The 26240-nt window shown below is 55.5% G+C and overlaps 1 protein-coding gene across 1 annotated transcript in view; it reads right to left on the reverse strand.

The window, feature by feature from the left end:
• The window catches only part of RGS9 (regulator of G protein signaling 9), a 63414-nt gene extending 38053 nt beyond the window's left edge, over positions 1-25361 (reverse strand). Inside the window, exons 1-9 of the mRNA XM_065910073.1 lie at positions 25003-25361; positions 24533-24605; positions 9946-10042; positions 7916-7966; positions 6790-6896; positions 6548-6599; positions 6247-6305; positions 4510-4586; positions 791-872 (exon numbers count right to left, since the gene is read on the reverse strand). Of these exons, the coding sequence (XP_065766145.1) occupies positions 791-872; positions 4510-4586; positions 6247-6305; positions 6548-6599; positions 6790-6896; positions 7916-7966; positions 9946-10021 (504 nt within the window). The 5' untranslated portion in view covers positions 10022-10042; positions 24533-24605; positions 25003-25361. The remainder of the gene's footprint in view (positions 1-790; positions 873-4509; positions 4587-6246; positions 6306-6547; positions 6600-6789; positions 6897-7915; positions 7967-9945; positions 10043-24532; positions 24606-25002) is intronic.
• Positions 25362-26240: the final 879 nt, after the last annotated feature.

Below are 26240 nucleotides of genomic sequence, written 5' to 3' on the forward strand. Positions count from 1 at the left end.
CTCCCTTCGCCTGCAGCAGTCGGGGTCCGACGCAGGCGTGAACAGAGACAGCGGCGTTCCCCGTGGCGGCCACAGCCTCTGCCGCGCTGGGGGACGAGGTCGGCCTTCCCGGGAACGAGCTGACGGGGCACCTAGCCGTCACGACTGGTGTCTCTCGGCCACTTCCCGCCCCCGAGCCCCGCGCTCAAAACCACGAGGCTGAGCACAAGCTCACCCACTCCTCCCGTCCTCGCCAGCGGGACCGGACCCGGACGAGGAACGGAGAGGCGGTGAAGAAACGCCACGGCATGGCCACCGCTGCGAGGCGACTCCGGTTCCCGCAGCGGGGGGTTGCTTCTGCCGTGAGGCCTGGGCTCTAGTTCTTTCTTCTTCTTCTTAATTTTTTGGCCGCAACGTGCGATGCGTGTAATATTAGTTCCCCAACAAGGGATTGAACCTAAGCCCCTGCACCGGGAGCAGAGTCTTAACTGCTGGACCCCCAGAGAAGTGCAGTTTTTTCTTCTTAAATTCTTTTCCCAAGGCATCGAGTCCCAGCCCTCACACAAGACAGACTCATTCTGGTCCCTTGGTTGGGGAACTTCACTCCATCCTGACACCAACGGGCGGGCCGTGGGCAGACTCCATCCAGACAGTCAATTTCCTCTTCCAGCCAGAGGGACCTGGGCACCAGCCAACACTGAGCTCCTGCAGATTCAGCTCCAGCCCCAGACGGCCGAGCCGCCCGGGGTGGGGAGTACGGGCAGGGCAGGCGGCGTGAGAAGAGGCGGGTGAGCTAGGGGGCGGTACTCACAGGGCATCGGTGCACCAGCCAGTACGCCTTCTCCTGGCAGTCCAGCGCGAACCTGTCCACCTTGTTCCGCTCCTTCCCGGCCCTGAAAAGCCACAAGCCACGCTGCAGGCCAGAAAGATGCTGCATCTTTTGCTCACTGATGCACCCCCTTCCCGATGGCCCCCCTTCCCGATGGGCCCCATTCTGGACCACTCTCCCCATCTGCCCAGGTAAGCTGTATTTGCCGTAATAATAATGACGATGGTGAAAATAGCAAACCTTAACACCACACTTAAGTGCTGAGTACCCTGCTCAATACTTCTATACATACTGACTCATCAAATCCTCCCCGTGAGCAGCCCAGGGACTGAAGCAGAGAGAGGCTGAGACCCGACTGAGGGCCACGGGGTCACCAGGGGACAGAGGCCAGACCTGAGCTGGGAACGGGCCCTAGAGTCCAGCTCCCCCAGAGAGCACGGGGCGCGAGGCGATAGAGGCCCCACGACGAGCTGAGGGTCAGACCATCCCCGCCCGCGCCGCCCCTGCAGGAGATTGGAGGACTTTCTGGGCTCACATTCGCCCACCGGCTTCCGAACTTTCCCTGTTCTGACAACATCATCAACATCCGAGAGCGGGGGCGGCCGGCAACGCGGGAGCCTGCACGGGGAGTCCCGGCTTCTCTCCAGCATCACTTCCACTCTGCTGCTTCAGAGAATTTGCGCCAAGTCAGGGTCTTCCTGAGCCCCCAGATTCCCGGGAAAGGTTACCTGTGTTCCTCCCCATCGCAGTCTCCCTGACTTCACAGGTAGGAAACGAGGCCGAGCTCGTTATCCCACCGCCGGCCCGTCAGCGCTGTTTCCACGGCAACCTGCGCTCCCTCAGGGAGGCTCGTTCTCCCAGCCAACGCAGGATGACGCACACACCCTCTCAAGACTCGGTCGGCGGGCTCGTGTGCCAGCTCACGTGTTGTGAGTAACTTCAGAACACCCAGCCAGCAAGGTGGGCGGGGAGGGCCCTTCCTGTAGGGTGCTCTGCAACCTCCTCTGGAGTTAACTACAAACACTGTCCCCTTGCCAACCTAAGTGGATCTTCTACTGGGTTAACTAGCCAGGAAGATGGGCCACAGATGGCCTGGGGCACTGGGGACTTTCCGTAATGCTGGCAGCCCTGGAAATACAGTCGAGGGCTAATTTACTGCCGTGTCCTCTCTGGCTTGCTCATCTGCAATGGAGGTTATTGTAGGAGAGTCTGAGGAATGGGCTCCAAGAGAACCATGGGCCAGGAATTATCTTAGTTTGTCAGTTTATGATCTTTAAAGCAAAAGTATTCCTTAATCAATCAATTATTCACTCACTCCCACAGTCATTCAATGTTGTATTTATTGATCTCCACTCTGATCCAAGCACTGGGAGAACCAGACTGTGAAGGTCTGAATGTTAGCAACTCTCCCCCAAGATTCGTACACGAAAGCCCTAGTTCCCAGTGTGATCGTACCTGGAGGCAGAGCCTTTAAGAAGCACTTAGAGTTTAGAAGCAGTTAGATGAGGCCATGTGGGTGGGGCCCTTGGATAGGATTAGTGTCCTGGACACAGGAGACACAGGCCAGCCTCCTCTCCCCACCACCCACACCCCAACAAAAAGACCACCAGCCACCTGCAAGCCAAGAGGAGTCGCCATCAGAAACCAGACCCTGGCAGAACCATGAACCCTGACCTCCCTGCCTCCAGGCCTGCAAGAAAATGAATGTCTTCTGTCTAAGTCACCCAGGGAACGGTATTTCACAACGGCAGCCTGAGCAGCGTGACACGCAAACATGTGTCTTGCCCTTGAGTAGCTTCCGGTCTAAATGTCACAGAAAGAGTCAAGAAATAAATGTGAAATCACAAGTTTCGCTGTGTGCTCTAGGGACACCCTCCGTGTACTGCATGCAGCATCAGGGACGGCCACTGGGGTGCTTCATAAATCTGTCTGTGGTTCCCCCCACGGTGAGGTGGGTCCGTGTCCTCCCCCACAGAGACCGGGTGGGGATTTCCAGCTGTCTTAACCAATAGAGCACATCAGGAAGACGGCACCGCGCAGCTTCCGAGGCTGGGCCATCACAGAGGACTGCTGCCACCTCCTTCCCTGTGGTATTTGCCCTCAGAGCGTCCGACCACCTGTAGGCGGTGAGATGCCGGATGCTGTGAGGAAGGCCCAAAGCAGACCTCCTGGAGAGACCCCGAGGGAAGGAAGGGATGACTCCAAGCCCTCCTCCTCACGGTGGACGTGGGTCACAGAACCGTGCATGTGTGCTCAAGCGCACAGTGTCCAGCTCTCTGTGACCCCACGGACTGTGGTCCACCAGGCTCTTCTGGCCGTGGGATTCTCCAGGCAACAAGACTGGAGTGGGTTGCCACTGCCTTCTCCAGGGGACCTTCTCAACCCAGGGATCGAACCTGCATCTCCTGCATTGCAGGTGATGCCGTGGGATTCTCCCAATATTGGAGTGGGTTGCCATTGCCTTTTCCAGGGGACCTTCTCAACCCAGGGATCAAACCTGCATCTCCTGCATTGCAGGTGAATTCTTCACCACTGAGCCAGCTGGGAAGCCCTCAGAACTGCAGACAGATTTAAAAAGCACCACAGGGGCCATCCCTGATTCTGCATGAGAGTGCACAGAACATGTCCTTCAAGTTCACGACCCAATATGTAATTTTATATTTATTTCCTGACTACTTGTGTGACTATTTCGTGACTGCAACCACACGAGAGGCTCTGATCCACAACCGTCCAACTAAGCCGTCCCAAGTTCCACAGCTACAGAAACTTCCTTGAGAGGTGAAACAGCTGTTGCCGTTTTGAGCACGAAGCTTCAGGGCGATCTGTGTGCAGTTATAACTGCTCATCAGAAAAGCTTCTTTGATTGGGACTGACGTAGACACGCTACCATGTATAAGACAGACAACTAGTAAGAACCTACTAAAAAAAAAAAAAAAAAAAAAAGAACCTACTGTATACACAGGGAACTCGACTCAATACTCTGCACTGACCAACGTGAGAAAAGAATCTAAAACAGACGGGGCATATGTGTGTGTGTAACTGAATCACTTTGCCACACACCCAAAAGTAACACAACGCTATATATCAACCACTGTTGTGTGGCCGCTCAGTCGGGTCTGACTCTCTGTGACCCCATGGACTGTAGCCCGCCAGGCTCCTCTGTCCATAGACTTTCCCAGGCAAGAATACTGGAGTGGGTTGCCATTTCCTTCTCTAACTACACTCTGATAAAAAAATTTTTTTAAAGAGATAAACTTCTTTGAGCTCGTGACATGTGAACTGAGGCTGCTCACCACCCGGCAGTCCTGAGCAGAGTACCCGCTCCCAATCTGCTTCCGCTAACACATCCAGCCTCACTCCTGCATTCTCTGTGCCAGCTCCCGGCTTCAGGCGGGCACCCCCCACCCCGCCGCTCCTCTCCCTCCCCCCCCACCCCACTCTGGATACCCCCCTCCGCTGCCTCCAGGCTCACTGCTGCTTCTGCAGCTCCTTCTCAAGCCCACACGTGCACCTCACCTCACTGAGGCCTTGTGACCTGCCTGCTTGCCTGCCAGGCTCCCCGGACAATGCCTCTCCCTTCCCTACGCCTAGCCCGCTGTTTAACACATAGACGCCCAATAAAAGCTAATTTTTTTAAAAAGAAACAAGGAAGGAAGGGAGGGCAGAGGGACAGCAGAGGACCAGGGTGAGCGCCAACTCACCGGTACTGCTCTCTGGCCTGCATGATGACGAAGTCCCACTTGTAGTTGATTTTTTTATTCAAGAAATTGTAGTTTTCCTAGAGGAGGAGGACAAAACAAGAGCACTGAGCCCAGGAGCTCTGCCGTGTGCAGTGGGGCAGGGAGCCCTAAGTCAACCAGGAGAGCTAGCCAAACACCCCCCCCACCCCCCGTGCAAAGGCCGTCACTCACAGGGTGATGCCAAATTCTCACCAAGCTTTCACAGCAAACAGAAGCCACAGGTGGGCTTGGATTTTTCATTTTTTTAATAAGTGTATTCTAATCTGATTAGGAAGATGGGAGTTATGTGGAGAAGAATGTGGAAAATTAACAGTCAACAGCAGAGCACCACAAACCCACAGAGCTACAACCTGACACTGGTGTGATGCCGGCCCCTCTAGACACGTGTTTGGGCTGCCCTGGTGGCTCAGACAGTAAAGAACTTGCCTGCAATGTAGGAGCGCTGGGCTCAGTCCCTGGGTCGGGAAGATCCCCTGCAGAAGGGAATGGCAAGCCACTCCAGTATTCTGGCCTGGAGAATTCCATGGACAGAGGAGCCTGGAGGGCTACAGTCCACGGGGTTGCAAAGTGTTGGACACAACTGAGCAACTAACTCTCACTTTCAAGAAGTAAACACAGCAAGATTGTTGCCATCTGCCCAGAAATCTAGCCTTTTGAGGATGAGGGTGCCTTCTTTGAGAAATCTGACTTATTCTCCCCAAAACAAAAGCCTACACTGCTGTTTTCCCGTCTCACACTCAGGCTCGAATCTCTCCATCCTGGACCTACAGATGGTCATACTGAGAGATGTCAATCAGACAGAGAAGGAGAAATAGCGTATGACACCCCTTATATGCAGAATCCAAGAAGAAATGATACAAACTTATTTACCAAACAGAAAGAGACTCGGCAGACTTAGAGAAGGAACTCGTGGTTGCCGGCGGGGAGGATGCTGAGAAGGGGTAGTCAGGGAGTCTGGGATGGACGTGTGCACACAGGTGTATGTGAAATGGACAAACAGGGAGCTGTGCTCAGTGCTGCGTGCCAGCCTGGACGGCAAAGGAGCCTGGGGGAGAATGGATACGTGTGCATGCACGGCTGGGTCCCTTTGCAGTCCACCTGACACCATCACATTGCCAATCCGCTATACTCCCGCAGAAAATAAAAAGTGTGTTTTTTTTAAAGTCTGTGTGTCGCAACATTGTTAATCCACCATCCTGCCCTGTCCTGAGAGGTCACTCACTCAGTCGTGTCCGACTCTTTGGGACCCCGTGGACTGTAGCCTACCAGGCTCCTCAGTCCACGGAATTTTCCAGGGAAGAGTACTAGAGTGGGTTGCCATTTCCTTCTCCTAATCCACTACACTCCAATACAAAATAAAAAGTGTTTTTTTTAATCTGAGCATCCTATAATGTGCATTATCTCACACATTAAGTCCTTTTATTTGGGGACAGAGAAAGGAAAGTGGTCGCTACGGTGTCCCAGGAGTTACTGAGACAAGGGCTGAAACCACAGCAGGAGAAACCGTAACACAGCGTGGGGGAGAATTTACTCCAAGCAGCTGCTTCCAGATGTTCACATATGGACGGATGACGGACTGACGCGGGATGGGAGATGGGATGAGGGATGATGAAGCACGTGTGCGTGGAGTGACAGGGGAAACAGCTTGAGACCACGCTGCACTCCATTACAAGAACCCACACTTGAAGCATCTCCTACCTTCTCATATTCTTCTAAGATCCCTTTCTTCTTGATATTTCGCTTGGCCAGATAGATGGCTGGAAAAGAAAATGACGGCGTTTTCCACCCTCATCACGTTTCAAAACCCCTCTATGCACGAGGCGGCCGTGCTCAGCGTGGCAGACAACGCTCCCAGACCCGCTCCCATCCCCCAGGAGCCACTCCTAACACAGACGAGGACGGACATAAAGGTCGTGACGACCGCAGACGTCACCAAGATGCAGCGTGCAGCTAGGCAGCACGCGGGGCCCTCGCCAGGCCCGGGGTGGGCGCGGTTTACCGTAGTCGACGTCTTCGGCCGGCCACTGCTGGGTGGGCCAGAAGTACGGCGTCTACGAGAGAAACCAGGGGGCAGGCTGATGCAGGCTGTGCGCCCCGGGCCCCTGCCCCATGGCCCGAAACATAAAACGGCCTTCGCCTCTATCACTGTTTCTGCAGATCTGGGAGGACGTGACGCCAACCGGTCACACCTCCAGACGTCATCCCACCCTATGAACGCACCAGGTCAAGGCTGAGGCTCACCTGAAATCGGTAGAGGCTGCTGTCGGGCTTCAGAGTGAGGTTCTTGGGGTCTTGCAGGGGGTAAATGTAGCCGTACTTGACGATGAAGTTGCCCAAGTTCTGGGCCTCTGGGGAGGAGCAGGTGAGACAAGGAAGCTAAGAGCAGGGGCCAAGGGCAGCAGCTCACCGCCCCGCCCCCACACAGCACCCCAAACGCCAGGACGGGCAGCCCCATCCTATCAGCGCTTCACTAAGAAAGTGGGAGCAGCGGTTCCTGCCCTTCGCTGTGCACAAGTACCAGCTGGGGAGACGGTTCCAGAGAGTCCCCCAGCCTGGTCGCCCCAATGACAGCTCAGGACATCTGGCGGGGAGCCAGTGAGCCCCAGGGCTGACGGGTGCCAGGTTTGGGGTGACAGATGGGGACTTCCTGGAAGAACACTGTTGGGCCCGTTGGGTCTGGAGAAACCCAGGAGCAGGGAAAGTGTCTCTGACCAACAGACCCTTCTTCACCCTGTGAGAGGCAGGAAGGGGCGGTCGACTTCTGCCCCAAGCTGGACTCTGCCTGCATCCCGGGTCCAGATCCTCGGAGCTCCCCTCCACACTTCACAGGCATCATTTCCTTCCAGGCCAAGTATACTGTGCATCACCCCCTGCAGGAAGTCCTTCTTGACTGACTCCTCCCCAGTTACTCCTCTGACTTAGTAGTAGCAGTGGTCGTGTTAGTCGCTTCAGTCATGTCCGACTCTTTGCAAACCCATGGACTGTAGCCCGCCAGGCTCCTCTGTCCATGGGATTCCTCCAGGCAAGAATGGAGTGGGTTGCCATTCCCTTCTTCAGGGGATCTTCCTGACCCAGTAATCAAACTTGGGTCTCTCGCTTTGCAGGCAGACTCTTACCATCTGAGCCAGCAGGGAATACTGTGACTTACACACTCTCAGTATTTTGTATGAAAAAACAACTGTGTCCCCGCGGTTATCACCCCTTCCATTTTGAGTCTGGTTGTTTTACCCACGAAGGCCTCATCTCACCAATTAAAAGGTCAGTTTTTCAGAGACACAGGCTGAGCCTCACCCAGCTGCGCCCAGATACGCCCCGGGGTGATGCGCCCTGAAGCCCTCGGTCGGCTGAGGACAGAAGGGGCTCTCACCCAGTCCGGAGATCCACAGGCGCTGGCTGATCCACTGGAGGACGTCATTTCCTGCAAAGCAGAAGGGTCTGGCCAATGTCTGAGCCTCCCCGACACCCACACCAGCCTCCACGCTGCCGCCCAACTGGCGCCTGCCTGTCCAGCCGTGGTCTCGTCCTGCTGCTCAGATCTTTCAGGGACCTCCCTGCACCCCACCCCCAAACTGGATCCAGTCCGAACCCCCAGCCCATAATTCAGGGCCGCCCATGCTGTGAGTCCAGCCAGACTTCCACCCACCCCCCAGCCTTCACCTCTCTGCGGTACTGACTCTCTTTTCTTATTGATACAATAACGGGTGCCTGGACTGTCATCCATCAAGAGGGAAGAAAACAGATGAAGTCTTGACCATTGGGAAAAAAACAGCCCCAAAGCAAGCTGTCCATGGCGCTCTGGATGGAGCTCAGTCCCGGGAGTAAATGAGAACCCAGGATGGGAGGAGAAGGGGGTGCGCCGGGGTTGGGGTGCTGGATCTCTAACGCCCCTAAGTTCCCCAGCAAAACTCTGAGAGTCGGAGATACATGCAAGCCTGACTTTTCAGGTCATCGTAAAGGCTCCTGTCAAAGCAGAAGGACGAGCCACTTTCTGAGGAACACTCTGGACTCTCGTTTACAAACGCAGGCCATGGAACAGGGGCTCTGTCTGCCCTCGCGCCCTACACATCCAAGGGCTGTCCCGGGAGCAACGCAGACAGGAGGCCGGCGAGGAAGAGGGCGGGGGGGCAAACGGGGACAAGATCGGGGCACAGGGAGCCCTCCCAAGGATTCTCACTGATCCCAGGGCCGGGACAGGCGGAGTCCCACCAGCCAGCTGAGTGTGGACGCGGGACCTCAAGGAAGCTGCGTGTCTCCTGCTCGGTGAGGCCCCCGGCCCCTCAGCAGGACACGCTCCTTGGAGGTGGCAGCATCGTCTGGGAACAAAGACGCACCCCAGCTCCGACGGCATCGTGCAAATGCCAACCACCACTCTTTCTAGCAACCCCAGCCTGCTTCCCACGGGCTGAGCTGGGTGCCCTGCCTGAGTGGAAACCGGCCCATGAATCACACCACGGCGGGGAGCCAGGGCCTGAACCCCACGGCCCCCCCTGGGGTGGGGGCACAGCACGGCTGAGGGGGGCAGCCCTACCCGCCCCTCCTCCACACGCCCTGGGGGCACACACGTCCAGCCACCCACTCCCCGCGTCCACGTGCCCACCGTGACGGCTCCCAGAGGGGCCCCTGTCGCTCTTGCCTTTATTCAGCCCCTTGCTTATTCAAACGCAGACTTCCCCTAAAATCCGACTTAAAATCCCAAGACTGGGTGTGTTATCAGACGGTCCACCCCACGTCTCTACACAGAGGTGTGCAGACCAAGAAAAGGAGCGCCACCCCCCCGCAGCTGACAGCAGACGGCTTAGCACTCCCCACCAAGGAGCCGAGGACTTTCGCATCCACTTGGGCGCTTCCTGAAATAGATCAGATGGGATTAGGGGGCTCCCGGGGCGTCCACCGCGTGATCTGTGCTGATCTCAGCTTGCACGTCAGCCCTGTCGTCCCCTAAGTCCCGGTCACCTGCTCTCCGAGGAGGCAGTGGCGCTGACCCAGTCTGCTCTGATCAGCGCTGATGCGGCATGACAGGGCTCCCCCGGGCCTCTGACTGCGGTTGGGATTCACCCGTGTAGGAGAAACGAGGGGGATCGTGGCTGAGTGGGCAGTGCCCCAAATCCGGGAACCGAGGGGGCCCCAGGTGCCAGGAAGGACAGCGGCTCACACACCAGACAAGGGATGAGAGGCTGGACGCTGGACTCGTGTGTGTGGGGGGAGTGTGTGCGTGTTAACTCTGCCACTGCAGTGCAAGAGCAGCCTCTGACAATACATAAATGGGGACGTGGATCTGTTCCAATAAAAGTTTATTCGCAAATACAGGACAGGGGCTGCTTCTGGCCCGTGAGCTCTAGTTTGCCAGCACCTGTGTGTGGTCTGTTCAGGCCAAGGCCAAACTGCCAGATACCTTACCCGTCATGGCGTGAGGGATGCTGATGACCGTGACCTTCTGGTTCCGCACTCTGACCCCTGTGTCTGGGTCCTGCATGTCCTTCACGAGGGCCTCGATCTGCAAGACAGAACCGCCCGGGTCAGCTGAGCAGCACCGAGGGAGCAAAAGACGCCAAGAGGAACGTGGGGCGCTTACAACCAGGAGCCCACTGCCGTCTCAGGCCGCTGGGCCGGCCGAGCGGCTCACAGGAAAGGGGCGGGAGGAGACGCCCCCGGAGGCTGGGGGAGGGTGCTTCTCTTGGACAGCGGCGGGGACCGAGGCGCCTCGGGCTGCAGGAGGCACCACTTCTGGACTCACGCCCGCCCATGAACCTGGGACGCGCCTGTTCCTCCCAGGGTCGCCCGCCATTCAGACACGAGAGCCCGGCGCCCCGCTGCCCCATTTCCCACGTTAACTCCCAGAAGAAAGTCCACGTTTATCCCAAAACTTGTATGAGATGAAATGGCAGCACTTCATGGAGTCCAGGTGCCCATACATTGGAGAAGAAATAGAAACCCAAGTTATGAGTTAGAAACCTGAGTTTCTCCAGCAGAAAGTCAGGGAGTTTGATTCCTTCTCTTTGCATCAGAAAAAAAAAAAAAAATCTAGTTACAAAGGGTTTGAAGATAACCTTCAGAGGAGGAATAATGAGAGTTATTTTAAAAACACAGTGAGGGGAGTCAGATTTCTCCCTGGCAGATGCCACACTTCTCAGAAAAGGGGGGCTGGGGGAGGGGGAGCAGCACGGGGACCTGGAGAGCACTCGGGGTTTGGGTCCACCGTTCTCAGAACGTTCCCCAGGGAAGTCCCCCGGGGTCTCTCCAGGCAGGAAGCCACAGGACTCTGGCTGGTGGTCCCATCTCCGAGAGACTCTGATGGCACCTACTCCTCGATTCACAGGTTGAGGTCCTGGCCCCCGAGAACCTCGGACTGTGACTGGATCGGGAGACGGGGTCTTTGCAAAGGGGACCGAGTTAAAAGGAGGTCATTAGGCTGGGCCCGGCTGCGGTCCACTGAAGAGGCGAGGTGAGGACTCGGACACACACGGAGGGGCTTCCCTGGCGGCTCAGTCGGTCACGAGTCCGCCTGCAGTGCAGGAGATGCTCAGGAGACACGGGTTCAGTCCCTGGGTCGGGAAGATGCCCTGGAGGAGGAAACGGCAGCCCACTCCTGTATTCTCGCCCGGGAAACCCCACGGACAGAGGAGCCTGGCGGGCTGCAGTCCACGGGGTCGCAAAGAGTCGGACACGACTGAGCGACTGTCACACACATACACCGGGCGGGGGGGGGGGCATCCACAGCGTGAGAATATCATCAGGGGACAGCCCCGCGGGCACGCACAGAGCCGCCCGGAGACCACCTCCCACACCCCGTCCGGGGCGTGCACTCCGGGCCCCATCTCTGCCATGATGGCCCAGCACAGCCGTGCAGACCTGGGTGCCAGCTCTGCCTCCGGCAGGAAGGCCCCGTGCCCACCACAGACGGGTCCCCAGGTCCTCAGCAGGTGAGAGGACCTGCCTTTCAGCTCCAACTGCTGCCAACTACCCCCTGCTCCTCTCTGTGTCTGGGGGCCCAGAGACCCGGGGGGACGGCCGCCTGCACCCCAGACGTCAGCGCCCCCAGCCTCCCAGACTCAGCCCCCCACGATCCTGGGCAGCAAAAGGATGGAGGGGGACCTGAGCCTTGCCTGACCCCGGGTGACCCTGGGCTGGGGGCGGGATGGGGGCATTGGAGGCCACGTGCTGGGCGTGACCGCAGGCATGACAGGGAACGCCAGTGTCACCAGGAGCGGGAACGGCAGCCCACCTCCCACACCCACGCCGCTCCTGCAGGAGGGAGCTGTCACTCACGGGGCAAGATCAGGGGCTGGAATTTTCCTCCAAGCACGAGAAGGTTCCCCGGGGGATGATAATCATCAGCCCTTTTCTGTATAGAAAGCGGGCAAGGGAGCAGCACCGCGGGGTTGTCAGCCAACAGGGACAAGGCTCCGACAAAGGAGCTGGCACGCCAGGGGCCAGCAGACACCGGGTCACATCACCCCCGGCTCTCCAACCCCCGGGGGCACCACTCCCAGACGGGCCCCTCCCCAAAACCTGCTCTGCCCAACGGACAGACACCCAGGAGGCACCCCCAGGGCCCGCCAGCTTCTTGGGCTCTGCGATTATTTCTGCCGAGTCTCCCACCCCCAGTGGACCTGGCCTCCGGGGAACGTGTCACCTCCCCCAACTCCCAGGCTCGGTCACCCGGCTCTGCCTGTGCCTGGGGTCCCCAGCCTCCAGGGCGCCCCCCAGCGCTGTTGCTGACATGTGGGGGCCAGACGTCCTGTGCCCGGGGGGGTCTGGCAGCACCCCCCCCCCCGAGATGCCAGGAGCAGCCCCCTCCCCACAACATCCCCAGATGTCACTCAGCATCCCAAGGCCTTTTCTGTGCACCGTACATTCAAATCACCTGGGAAGCTTCTCTTTTCAAAAACACCCATGTTTGGGCTCCACAGACTTAATGACTTAATTACCTCCTAAGTAAATCCGTCTAGTCAAGGCTATGGTTTTTCCAGTGGTCATGTATGGATGTGAGAGTTGGACTATAAAGAAAGTTGAGCGCAAAAGAATTGATGCTTTTGGACTGTGGTGCTGGAGAAGACTCTTGAGAGTCCCTTGGACTACAAGGAGATCCAACCAGTCCATCCTAAAGGAGATCAGTCCTGGGTGTTCACTGGAAGGACTGATGCTGAAGCTGAAACTCCAATACTTTGGCCACCTGATGCGGAGAGCTGACTCATTTGAAAAGACCCTGATGCTGGGAAAGACTGAGGGCAGGAGGAGAAGGGGACGGACGGCAGAGGATGAGATGGTTGGATGGCATCACCGACTTGATAGACATGGGTTTGGGTGGACTCTGGGACTTGGTGACGGACAGGGAGGCCTGGCGTGCTGCGGTTCATGGGATCGCAAAGAGTCGGACACGACTGAGTGACTGAACTGAACTGAACTGAAGTAAATCAGAAGCTCTAAGACTGGTGATATGATGGCTATAGCTTTGAAAGTGCCACCAGAGTAGAGAGGCCCCCCTCCCCCCTAATCAGAATTGTTTTTCTAACATGGGAACCAATGGGCTTTATTCCTCCCTGACTTTAAACGGCTGGACAGCTCCTCACTGAACACAGAGCGAATCAAACCCCAAATCTCCAGGAGACGCGTACGGACCTGAGCTGTGAGTCGTCCTTCACCACCAGCCCTTCCACCAACGACTTCGCGCCCGCCCAAGCTAGTTCCCCACTCCCTGAGGCTCCCCCACGGCCCCGCACGATTCCCACGTCCAAGCTTTGGGTTTCCCTAAATGCCGTTCTTCACTGTGTGTGCTCAGCTGTGTCCGACTCTTGGACCCCGTGGACTGCAACCCGCCAGGCTCCCCTGTCCATGAGCATTCCCGGGCAGGAACACTGGAGTGGGTTGCCATTTCCTTCTCCAGGGATCTTCCTGACCCCGGGATCGGACCCTGGTTTCCTTCATTCATAGGGGCATCCTTGACCGCTGCACCACCTGAGGATCCAGATAGCATCACCAACTTAAAGGAATTGAGTTTGAGCAAACTCCAAGAGGTGGTGAAGGACGTCTGGCGTGCTGCAGGCCGTGGGGCCTCAAGGAGTCGGACACGACTCAGCCACTGATTAAACAACAACAACAACTCTCTAATATGTGTTCTCCCCCAGGGAGACGCCGCTGCACCTCTGCTGCATGCCCCACACCTCTACACCTGGCAGACGCACGCGCTTACTGAACTCAGTGGGCCAAGGGTGAGCAAGGTCCCAGTGCAGCCCAAACTGCCCAGCTTTAAACACTGCAAGACAAATCAGGGCAGTTTTGGCAACAATAGTTTGCTGAGCTGCAAGGGTTCAGGGCAGCTCTTACTGTCACAAAGGATTCGGCTAATTCTCCTCAGAATAAGCCTAAGACAGGACACTTCACTGCAGATGGGAGGGGGTGAGTGACCCAGGACGGAAGCCTCTACCAACCTCCTCCGATACCAGCTATCTCAAGAGCCCAGAACACAATGAGCCACTTCGTCCCCAATACATCACCCCACAAGATGCGCTCCCCCTGGCAGCAGCCCCCAGGACGGACGCCCAGTGCCTGGGCCCTGGTCTGAGGAAGCCCTGCAACACGGGGTCCTGACTTCTGCTGCTGGCCCAGAGAGCCAAAGGCCGCAAACACACACACTTGAATGAGCAACCTAGGGATGCTGGAAGCAGGGTGTCTCTCTAGCTTACAAATCACACCATTTCTGTGTGGACACACTAACCACAGACACAAACACACACACACTTTAAATACTGCCGCTTTGAATCAGAAAACTGTTAGTATGTTGATTTACTCTCTGGGCGCCTTCCAACAATGTCTGGAGACTGTCTCAGAAATGACCCAGCCTCGCCAAACTGTCTTCCGGCGCCTCCTCTCCCAAGTAACAGGTTGTTTTCAGCCTCCAGCCGACCATCGCCCCGCTGCAGACTCTCCACTGTAAACAGGTTACAAGGAAACCTAGCCAATACAGACTCAGAGAGACAGACAGACAGACAGACAGATACACACACACACACACACACACACACACACACACACACACACACACGAGAAACAGTCACTCAGTAACATCAAGGGGCGCTAACCGACCACAGCGCTGCCCCTCAGCCCCCCAGCCCTGCCCACGACCCGCCGGCGCTTCCCCGAGGTGGTCCCCGCGCTCCTCCCAGCCTCGGGGGATGGCACCGCGCTCACCTTCCGCAGAAACGCCATCCTCGGCCTGTACTGCTGGCCTTGGTGTCGGATGGTCATCCTGGCCCCTGGGACTCAGAACCGGGACGCACGGAACGGAAGGGTAAGCCCTCGGAGAGCGCGTCCGCGGCCCCAAGCCCAGGCGGAGCGAGGCTGCCCGCCGCGCCCCCGGCCCGCGCCCCCGGGAGCCCGAATCCGCGCCGGCCAATCAGCGCGCCGCGCGGGCGAGCGCTGCACTGGCGCCCACCTGGCGCCAGGGGGCGGTGTCGGGCCTGCGGGCCGGGGGCGCCGCAGGTGCGGTTACGCCCCGGGCGCCCGCGAGCTCTGTGGTCCAGGGCGCCCGCATGCTCTGCTCTGTGGTCCGGGGCGAACCCTTAGGCAGGATGGAGCTCCGCTGGGAGGAAAGACAAGCGGGGTGGCGGAGGGCGAGGGGGAAGCGGGGTGCGGGGGGCGTAAGAGGTGCTTAGAGTTAGGTGTAAAACAAGGATGTATGCACAGGACGCGGAACATAGGCAATATTTTATAGTAACTACCAATGGAGTGTAACCTTTAAAATTGTGTCACTATATTGCACACCTGTAACTTATATTGTTCAGCAACTACACTTCAATTCTTAATTTTTTTTAATTTAAAAAAGGGAAAAAGTGACTTTATGGGGAAAGGCATCTTCACGACTTCGAATAGGCTTTGGTTTTAAGAGGGCACTGGGTTTCAGGGAAGCGTGAACCTCCTGGCTAGTCCCTGCCCCGCCTCTCCCCGGATGTGTGACTCTTTTTAGCAGCCTTATTGAGTGAGAACTGACATACTGAACTGCAGGAATTTAAAGTGAGCAACCTGATGGGCTTCAGTGTGTGTATCCACCCAGGAAACTACACCCACAGTCAAGACGGGGAGCATGTTATTACCCCCCCCAAAGGCTCCTTGTGGCCTTTGTCCCTCTTGCTGACACCCCCCACGCCCCCACCCCGCTTTTCTGACACTTCCATTAGTGGGAGAGGTGGAGTTGATCGAGTTACCTAGGATCTCTCTGAGTCTCTGTTTTCTCAGGAGTAATAAGAAAGAGTCAGGCTCGATGAACTCAGAATTATTCTCCAGTCTTGAAGTCTCGAGACTCTAACTTGTGAAGGAAAATACACAGCTCAGTAATAAGAAAGAGTCAGGCTCGATGAACTCAGAATTATTCTCCAGTCTTGAAGTCTCGAGACTCTAACTTGTGAAGGAAAATACACAGCTCAATCAGCCCGAAGGCTGACGGTGGGATTTAGCGCTCCCTACAAATCGAGGCCCCACTGCCCTTAGACCAGCCAGCCCAAGGTTCCACGTGGCTGAAGAGTGGATGCCATCATGCACGTGCCCCAACCATTCCTGCCACACGTGATGGGGCGGTGGCAAGAGGGAGCCCCACTCCTGATGCTCAGATGCCGCCCCTGCCTGTGGGGTGGCTCAGGCTCCACAACCCTGGGCCCCAGCCGCCACCCCTATCCTCGGAGAAGAGCCCAGAGGGCCGTGGAGAGCAAGGGTCTTCCTTAGGGCTTTCCAGAGCAAGGGGTTTTCCAAGTTTATGCACCTTCTGCTCTCTCTTGGTTTCCCCAGGAATGGCAGTGTCTGGAAGCGTACAGGAAGACGGCTGACACGGGAGATGCCCGCAGGTAAAAACATGACCCCTGCAAGACTTGTCTTCTAACATCCAGAGCTGCCATGGCAACCAGATACTGGGTCTGAAGATCAGCTCCAGCCATGCTCTTTGCTCCCATGCATGGATCTAATATTGCCTTCTCTCTCTTTCACTCTCTCTTCTCTTTCTGGGTAGGTGGATGGATGGATGGATAGAAAGATAGATAGACAGACAGAATAGTTAGATAGAACATTGATGGGACAGATGGATGGATGGATGGATGGATAGATAGATAATGTCTGGTTATATCAACAGAAACTTGAAAAAGCCACTTCTGTTTCAGAAAAGCCACTGTCCCTTTTCCTCTTTATGTCTGGAACACATAAACTCTCCTGGGTTCAAAATTCAAGTCACTTCACAGGTAACCAAATTTGGTGTTTTGTAAAAAGTACAAATATTTAGTGGAGGGAAGAGTGGCTGCTAATGAGTATTGAGTTTCTTCTTGGGGCTGATGAAAATGTCCTGGAATTAGACAGTAGTAATGGTTGCACCACCTTGTGAATAGGTAAAATGACTGAACTGTATACTTTAATAGGGCGAATTTTATAGTATGTGAGTTATATCTCAATTTTTTAAAGTGCAAGGTCAGAGAAATAATTTTTCCCAGGTTCTGCTCTTATAAGGCCCCCTCCCTTCCTTAAAAATCTTCAATGGCTCTCATCACCTCCCTGAAAACGCTCATCCTCTCCCAATCTGGCCTGATCTGAATTGTCAGCTGTAGTTTCACTTCCCCTCGACATGGAGTCTCTCCCTCTTACCATCCCTGAAATTTACTTTTTCTCCAGCACGCGGTGGGTTTTCTCCCCTCCAAATCTCCCCTGTCGCATGTTCTGCTCATGTCTCCCTCCTCCCCCCTCCTTCAGCACGGAAGAGGTGCCGCCCACGTGGAATTTTTTCCACGCAGATTTGGGGGGAATAACTGCTGCACACCTACAGCCCCTCCTACTCTATGTTTCGACAAGGGCACGGTCAGCCTGCAGCTTGTGAGTGGCGGTTGCTGGGTTTTGGTTCTGACGTGAGGCAGATCTGATTGTGGCATCACCGATTCCCGCAGTGTAAATGCTCCTATTGCTGTGACATCAGTGACCACAGGGCCATTGGATGGGAGGTGAAGGTCTTTTTGTATTTGCTGGATTTATTTTGCAGCACCAAAGCTTGCTAAGAATTAGCATAACCTGAATTAGGGCATCATTGCATACAGATTCGGTGAAAAACTTTCTAGCAACTAGAATATCCCATAAACTACATAGGTTATCTCACGGACCAGGGGACCAGGAGTCACTGGAATATTCACAGCTTAAGTGGCCATGGTCCTGGATGTTGTAAATGAGATCTACACTACACTCAGTGCTTGCGTCTGTTCTAAGAATTATTGAATCTCAGACCATGTGGCTCCACATGAGTCTTGCACAGCAGAGAAACAGATGGTGATATCACTCACCCAGCATCACCACTGGAGGCTGGGCAGTCATCCCTGAGAAAGGGTTTTCTGGGGACTTCCCTGGTGGCTCAGTGGTAAAAAAGAAAAAAAAAAAAAATCTGCCTGCCAATGCAGGAAACACAGGTTCGATCCCTGATCAAGGAAGAGCCCACATGCTGTAGAGCAACCAAGCCCGTGCTCCACAGTTACTGATTGAGCCCGTGTACCAGTTATTGATTGAGCCCGTGCTCCACAATTATTGATTGAGCCCGTGCTCCACAGTTACTGACTGAGCCCGTGTACCAGTTACTGACGGAGCCCGTGTACCAGTTACTGACGGAGCCCGTGTACCAGTTACTGACTGAGCCCGTGTACCAGTTACTGACGGAGCCCGTGCTCCACAGTTACTGACTGAGCCCGTGTACCAGTTACTGACTGAGCCCGTGCTCCACAGTTACTGACCGAGCCCGTGTACCAGTTACTGACTGAGACCGTGTACCAGTTACTGACTGAGCCCGTGTACCAGTTACTGACGGAGCCCGTGTACCAGTTACTGACTGAGCCCGTGCTCCACAGTTACTGACCGAGCCCGTGTACCAGTTACTGACTGAGACCGTGTACCAGTTACTGACTGAGCCCGTGTACCAGTTACTGACGGAGCCCGTGTACCAGTTACTGACTGAGCCCGTGCTCCACAGTTACTGACCGAGCCCGTGTACCAGTTACTGACTGAGACCGTGTACCAGTTACTGACTGAGCCCGTGTACCAGTTACTGACGGAGCCCGTGTACCAGTTACTGACTGAGCCCGTGTACCAGTTACTGACGGAGCCCGTGTACCAGTTACTGACGGAGCCCGTGTACCAGTTACTGACTGAGCCCGTGTACCAGTTACTGACTGAGCCCGTGTACCAGTTACTGACGGAGCCCGTGTACCAGTTACTGACGGAGCCCGTGTACCAGTTACTGACTGAGCCCGTGTACCAGTTACTGACTGAGCCCGTGCTCCACAGTTACTGACTGAGCCCGTGTACCAGTTACTGACTGAGCCCGTGTACCAGTTACTGACTGAGCCCGTGTACCAGTTACTGACTGAGCCCGTGTACCAGTTACTGATTGAGCCCGTGTACCAGTTACTGACTGAGCCCGTGCTCCACAGTTACTGATCGAGCCCATGCTCCACAATTATTGATTGAGCCCGTGCTCCACAGTTTTTGACTGAGCCCGTGCTCCACAAGAGAAGTCACCGCAGCGAGAAGCCTGGGCACTGCAACTGGAGAGCAGCCCCAGTTCTCTGCAACTAGAGAAAAGCCCGCGCAGCAACGAAGACCCAGCACAGCCAAAAACAAATACAAATAAATAAATAATTTTTTTCTAAAAAGGGTTTTCTGGCTGCCCGGATCCATCTCATCCGTGCCTAAGGAGGCCCACTCTCCGCTCTGCATCATGTGTGTGAACTTTCGCACCTGATCATTGGGCTCACAGGGCAATATCTGATACCTTTGGGTAGAGTTGATTCTTCGAAGGCAGTGGTCGTTTCTCCTGCCAGTCCCCAGAGAAGAAATGGGTTCTGAGGCAGGAAAAAAGCAGCAGTTGTTTAGAAAGCCAGTCACGGGCACCAGAAGACTGCTGACCACCAGCACCTGCCCACCATCGGAGAGCAAGTCCAGGGCCAGGCAGAAACGGAGTCCAGTCTCCAGGGATCGCGCCGTTTTCGGTACGAAAGTTGTTTAGTTTCCTATGGTTTTCACCATTTTCCTGTTGTTTCTCCTCTAAGATTCATTACATTTTCATTCATTGTTCCAGTGCCCTCCGCTCTGTGTCAGGGAGTATTCAGTTTTGTTCGACAAACTTGACTGAGCACCATTTCTGGGGTGGGGACCATGTCAAGCACCCATAGTATAAAGGTGAGTAAGACATGGTCCTGGCTTCCCAGGGGGCTCAGTGGTAAAGAATCTGCCTGCCGAGTAGGAGATGAGAGTTCGATCCCTTGGTCAGGAAGATCTCCTGGAGAAGGAAATGGCAACCCACTCCAGGATTCTTGCCGGGGAAAAAAAATCCAACGAGCCAAGGAGCCTGGTGGGCTACAGGCCATGGGGTCGGGAAGAGGTGGATACGACTGAGCTCACACGGAAGACATGGTCCTGCCAGTCTTCCAGTAGGAAAAAAAAAATGTAAAATAAACTTCTGGGGTGACACAGTGGACGATGTGGGACCATGTGGGAGGCAAAAAAGAAAAGGAAAAAACAGAAAGCTGAAGAGAGCACGCTGAGATGAAACCACATGGCCTGCAGTAACAGGCCGCAGCACACCTGCCCCATTCCCCAAGTGTGTGGCCCAGTCTCGGAGTAGACGTCTGTCATTAACACCCCCAATGTGGTAAAGCACTTATACTCCAATAAAAAAAAATACCCTCAGTCAACAAATGAGTAAAGAGAGTGGAAAGTGGGGGGTTAAGCCAGGAGGCTGGGATTAACATACACACACTACTACATACAAAACGGAGAACCAAGGAGGACCTCCGGTACCACAGGCACTCTGCTCAGGTTCTGGGGCAGCCTGGGCGCGAGGGGAGTTTGGGGGCATGGACACGTGTGTGCGTGTGGCTGCGTCCCTCCACTGGCCGCCCGAAGCTATCACAACACTGCTAACTGGTTACACTCCAACACAAAATAAAAGTAAAACAATAAAACATGACCAACAAGGCCTCCTGTAGAGCACAGGGAACTCTGTGTAACACTCTGCAGTGGCCTACATGGGGAAACACTCTGAAGAGTGGCTATATGCATGTGTATGGCTGAGTCACGCCGATGTACGCCTGAAATGAACACAACATTGTAAATCAACTGTACAATTTAAAACAAGGTCTTCCTTAAAAAATGAGTAAAGAGGACAAATAAGCTGACGTTCTTAGAGCCCCTATGAGGTGGCCCCCAGGACTGGGACCTGGGCAGCCAGCCTCTGACCTCACACCTCACCCCCCTGACGTGCTGGGGCGCCCCCACCCGGCACGCCGGGGTCCTGCGCCACCTCGGAGGACAGCGCCAGCTGGTTTCCACAGAAAATTCATCATACTAAAACCCAGCAGAGAAAGCTGGGCGTTGGGCAAGCAAACCCGACAGACGTCCATGGGAGCATCACTTCAGAAATGCGGGTTTTCCGCTCTCCCCCTCCGCTTCTCTGATTGCCTGCAGTCCTCCACAGACGGCATCTGGTGGGTCAGAGCCTCAGCTCCTTCAGGGGCTTCTGATAACAGCGCGCCGAGGAGTCTTTCAACAAGAGTGCGTATCTACATGCCGTTTGCCCAGAATGAACTAATTTCACCACACCTTTGTTTGTGTTGGATGCTGCGAAGTTTTTTAAACCTAGACGATTCTACTTTTCCTAGGTTCTGTATTTGTATAGTTTCCGTTCTCTTCTTGGACCAGAAAATCCAAGTGAGAGGGTGCTAACCGGAGCCTCTGAACCCAGGCGAACCACTGGGCCCGCGGGGAAGAGAAGGAAGCTGTGTCTGTCGGCCCCGCAGACCCAGGGCGCCGGGGGCCGAACCCCGAGGGACACAGGGTCCAGCGGCCAGGCCGGGCTTCAGGCTCAAGTTACTTCAAGGGTGAGACCGCTTTAAATAAACAAAAGTTAAGTATCTGTGTGAGCGCACGGGCGCCAGATCACGTCGATAAACCACCTACGGCCGCGCTGTGAGAAACGGGGCCCTGTCGCGTTCCCGCAGCTCCACATTTAATATCGTGATGAGGGCAATTCCCGACTCTGCCTGCAGCGCGCCAGGCGCGCACAGGTGCCAAAGGTCAGGGAAAGGCCCCAACGCACAACCCGGCTAGAACGTACAACCCGGTGCCGCGTTCGCTTCCAGCCGCCCGCCGCGCCCGGACCACAGAGACGCGGGTACCGCCCCAGCCCTAGAGAGGAAGGGCAGGCTCCGCCGGCAGGCTTCCGGCGGCGGGCACTTCCGGCTCGGCCACTTCCGGCTCGGCCCCTCCCTGCGCCCGCCGAAGCTTGGGCGTGGCGCGCTAGGGAGGGAGTGTGGGTGGGACCCCCAACTCCCAGCGCCCTTCCCGAGGGCGTGGCTCGGGGTCGGCCCCTCGACCCCCAGCGCTGTGGACCTGTCTCCTCGTTCCAACCCCTCGAGGCGACTGGTTCGTGGACAAGAAGGGTGAAAACCGGACCTAAAAGGACGCAAGCTAGGGCTCGTCGTGCCGTGTCAGACCGGCCGCGCGTGTAAAACTCATATAACTGACACACGCGTGCAGGTGTGGGGAGAAGGCCCTGCCGGCGCCCCGGAAAGGGCCCCCGGCGCGGGCCGCGCTCTCAGAACCGAGCCCCCGCCCGGAAGTGGGCCTGGCCGGGAGACCCGTTCGGAACCCGGCTGCTTCCTCCGAGTAGCGGCTGGCCGCCGGCACCGCTGACCGCCCGGGCTGAGTGCCCTCAGAGCCCTCAGCTGTGAGCAGCGTGGGAGTGGCCATCCTGGCCTCCCGTGTGTGGTCTCCTGCAACGTAGCGATCCTGCCCTCCTGTGAGACCCTGTCATGCTGTGACCCTGGCCTCCTGTGACCCTGTCGTCCTGTGACCCTGACCTACTGTGTGACCCTGTCCTGTGTGTGACCCTGGCCTGCTGCGTGTGACTACTGTGGCATGCATTCTTCAGTGAACCAGATGTACCTTCTCTGACACTGTAAGACTGCACTGGGGAATATTTCACATAAAGAAGCTTTCACACAGTGTGCTCCTGAGGAGACAATTAAAGACGGACAAGTAAGTTTGGGATCTGCACTCCAGTCTCTTACCACAGTTACTGATAGAATGTTAAACTGTTCTGAGAAGCTCTGCAATAATGGAGCTCACCTGCCTTTGTTTAGCCTGGTGGTTTTCAAGCATTTGACCTCAGAGACTTTTGGGTAACACCCTGTTAATAGCCACCCCTCTCCCCACCAGCAACTGTGGTTTTTTCCCAGAACACACTTTTGGGAGACGCTGACATAAATCATTCACCTGAGTACAGACCTGTGCAAGAGCCACTCTCACTTCTCAAACGACATTTCGGAACTCCTGTTTTGAAAATCATCTGACTGGATTTCCGTAAGGATGGTTTCAGTTTTACAGATGTTTGAGAAATCAGTCCATAAATAATGAAGTATTACAAGCCATTAACATTTGGAAAAGGAAGTGAACCTTCCTTGCCCTTCCTCCTACATATATCATGAATAGATAGGGTCTCAATATCATTGAGCCAGTGTTATCAATGTATTATTTATAAAACATAGAAACAATTACATGGAAAAAATACAAATTGTTCCAAGTGGAAATTCAATAATTCAGGGCTTCTTAATGACAAACCTAGGAAATTTGTTCAAGGACCTACTTTAGTAAAACATGATTAACATTTCCTCCGATAAATAGAAGGTTGCTAAGAAACACTCAAGAATGTTGTATGTGTGCATGAAGTAACATTCACTAGAAACTTGCCCTAACATTATAGAATAAAATTCAGTACAAGGAACATCTTATTCACGATGACATAGTTACTGAAGTAACAACAGAATCTCTTAATGAGGCAGTTTTGGCCCAAGCCTCTATCAAGGGGAGCTTTGAAGTGACTTACTGTTAATAGTATGTTACTAAACTTGCAGTTTCAAGGAAAACCTGTCAAAGGACAGTAACAAGACATTAGAGTGTCCTTGTCCCAGTGTCTGCTCCTCCATCCTATAGGGCCAGAAACCTACACAGTTCCCACAGAGGCAGCCAGGCTCCAGAGGATGCACCGATGCCAGCCAAACTAAAGGAACCACTGAAATGGTTCCCTTTAAAAAAGTTCTAGTCAGTGACTTCCCAGGTGGTCCAGTGGCTACTACTACATTCCCAGTGCAGGGGCATGGGTTCCATTCCTGGTCAGAGAGCTAGATCCCACATGCCTCCACTAAAGAATTCCTATGCACAGTTAGAGAATTCTGCATGCCACAACCAAGACCTGGAAATAAAAATTAAATGTAAAAGTTATCAATCCGAAGTTTAAAAAAATTTATATACATATATATATATATATGACTGACGCCTAGGATCTCAGAGCGATCTTGATCTCCTTTTCTTAAGCAGAAACTATCCACCAACAACAGAAGACCTACCTAGACTTTAAAGCTCTCCACAGAGGCTGTTGCTGTGGCCTTTCTCCGGGCCCCCCATCATCTTTGTGCTCTGTGTGCATCCCTCCTGAAGACCCCTTCGGCAACACACAGACACGCAGACACACAGAGATGACCAGCCCACACTTCCCAGCTGTAACAGAGGTCATCACTGGCCTGTCTGACCCCTCGGGAAGGCCTGGCACTACAGCTCTCAGATTCTGGCTCACTGAGGTGTGACCGCAAATGTTTCAAGGAATCCAGACAGTCACCAAAAGTATCAGAAGGGATGGCCTCAACATCCCGCCCACCCCCCACTGCTCACAGTGCTTCTCACAGTAGGTGGCTGGCACTCTCCACCGAGATCTCAGCCAGGGGGAGCTCCCACCAACCGGAGAGGGCTCCCTGCAGACAAGATGCATCACCTGGGTCTTCATTCTGCCTCTCCTGGGCCCAGCAGAGCCGATGCAGTATCCTTCTCTCTCACATGCAAGGCGCGCTCCTCCACGGTCCTCCCCCACTCCTGGAGTAGAATCCGAATCCCTTTCCCATCAGACACTGTATTATGTTCCTACCGTTGTAGGGAGACTGCTGTATCACACCGACAGTTCTTCCAGTGTTGGTCCTCACTCTCCTCAGTCTCCTTACCTGTAAAATGGGGGCAGTAGTCAAACCTATCTTCATAGTGTCCTTTGGGCAGTCTGATGCGCCGAAGTGGCCGTAGGGGCTGGGGGCCCGATCACGGGAAAGAAAGGAGTGCAGTGTCAGGTGCACTCCTGTGCAGGTTCCCCCCGTGGGTCACCGGGGTCACTGGAAGCTTCTTGGAGCAAGCGTGGCAGGTAGACACCCTCAGGACAGTCGGGCCCGCGTATTCCAACATGCACCAAGAGGCGACGTGGAAGCTTAGATAATGCGGTTACTAAGACCACAAGGGACGCCCCCCACCCCACGAGGGCCGCCCCCAGCCCTGCCCACGTCCCCGCCGGCACTTCCCCGAGGTGGTCCCCGCTCTCCTCCCGGACCCGGGGGATGACACCGCGCTCACCTTGCGCAGAAACGCCATCCTCGGCCTGTACTGCTGGTCTTGGTGTCGGATGGTCATCCTGGCCCCTGGGACTCAGAACCGGGACGCACGGGACGGAAGGGGAAGCCCCCGGAGAGCGCGCCCACCGCCCGGAGCCCGGGCGGAGCGAGACTACCCGCCGCGCCCCCGGCCCGCACCCAAGGGAGCCCCGAATCCGCGCTGGCCAATCAGCGCGCCGCGCTCGCCCGGGCGAGCGCTGCGCTGGCGCCCACCTGGCGCCAGGGGGCGGTGGCGGGCCGGCGGGCCGGGGGCGTCGCAGGTGAGCCGCGCCCCGGGCGCCCGCGTGCTGTGTGGTCCAGGGCCAGCTAGGACCCAGCACCAAGGCCGGGGGCGTGAACAGTGCGCCCCGCGACTTGGATCCCTGACTGGGCTGCCACCAGCTCCCTGCGTGGGCCTTGGCAAGCTGCTTGAACTTTCTGAGCGTCTGTCTCCTCATCTCGCTGGAGAAAAGTGAGTGGATGCAAAGTGACACCTGTGTGTCCAGGCGCTGCGAGGACAGAATGAATAACCCGGTGAACCGGCAGTGGAGTGCGGTTAGCGGGGAGGAATGCAGCTCCTTGCCAGGTGGACTGGCTCTGAACCCCAGAACTCGAGTGCAATCTCAAGCCAGTTACGTAACCTTTCTCTGCTTCACTCTCCCCGTCTCAGCGGTGACAGTGCTGCTCCCTCCTTGTGAGTTTTCCTTTGGGAGGGGAGTTTTGGTTTTGGTTTTAGGATACCTGAGCTAACATATGTGAAAAGCATTTAGCAAACATATGTGTAATCTAAAAGAGTGATACTAATAAACTGATTTACTAAACAGAGACAGACTCACAGACACAGAAAACAAACATGTTACCAAAAAGGGTGTGTGTGTGTGTGTGTGTGTGTGTGTGTGTGTGTGTGTGTGTGTGTGCGCGCGCGCGCGCGCGCACTACGTCCAACTCCTTGTGACTCCATGGACTGTCAAGCCCACCCCCACCACCCCCACCACCCCCAGGCTCCTTTGTCCATGGGAGTCTTCAGGCAAGAATATTGCAGTGAGTTGCCATTTTCTCCCCCAGGGGATTGTCCCGGATCAGGGATCAAACCTGCATCTCCTGCGCTGCTGGTGGATTCTTTACTGCTGAGCCACCAGGAAGTCCACACTCATTGTTCAGTCACTAAGTCATGTCCAACTCTTTGTGACCCCATGGACCAAGGCACACCAGGCTCCTCTG

This window comes from Muntiacus reevesi, chromosome 18 (assembly GCF_963930625.1).
Source record: "Muntiacus reevesi chromosome 18, mMunRee1.1, whole genome shotgun sequence".
In the NCBI taxonomy this organism is placed as follows: Eukaryota; Metazoa; Chordata; class Mammalia; order Artiodactyla; family Cervidae; genus Muntiacus; species Muntiacus reevesi.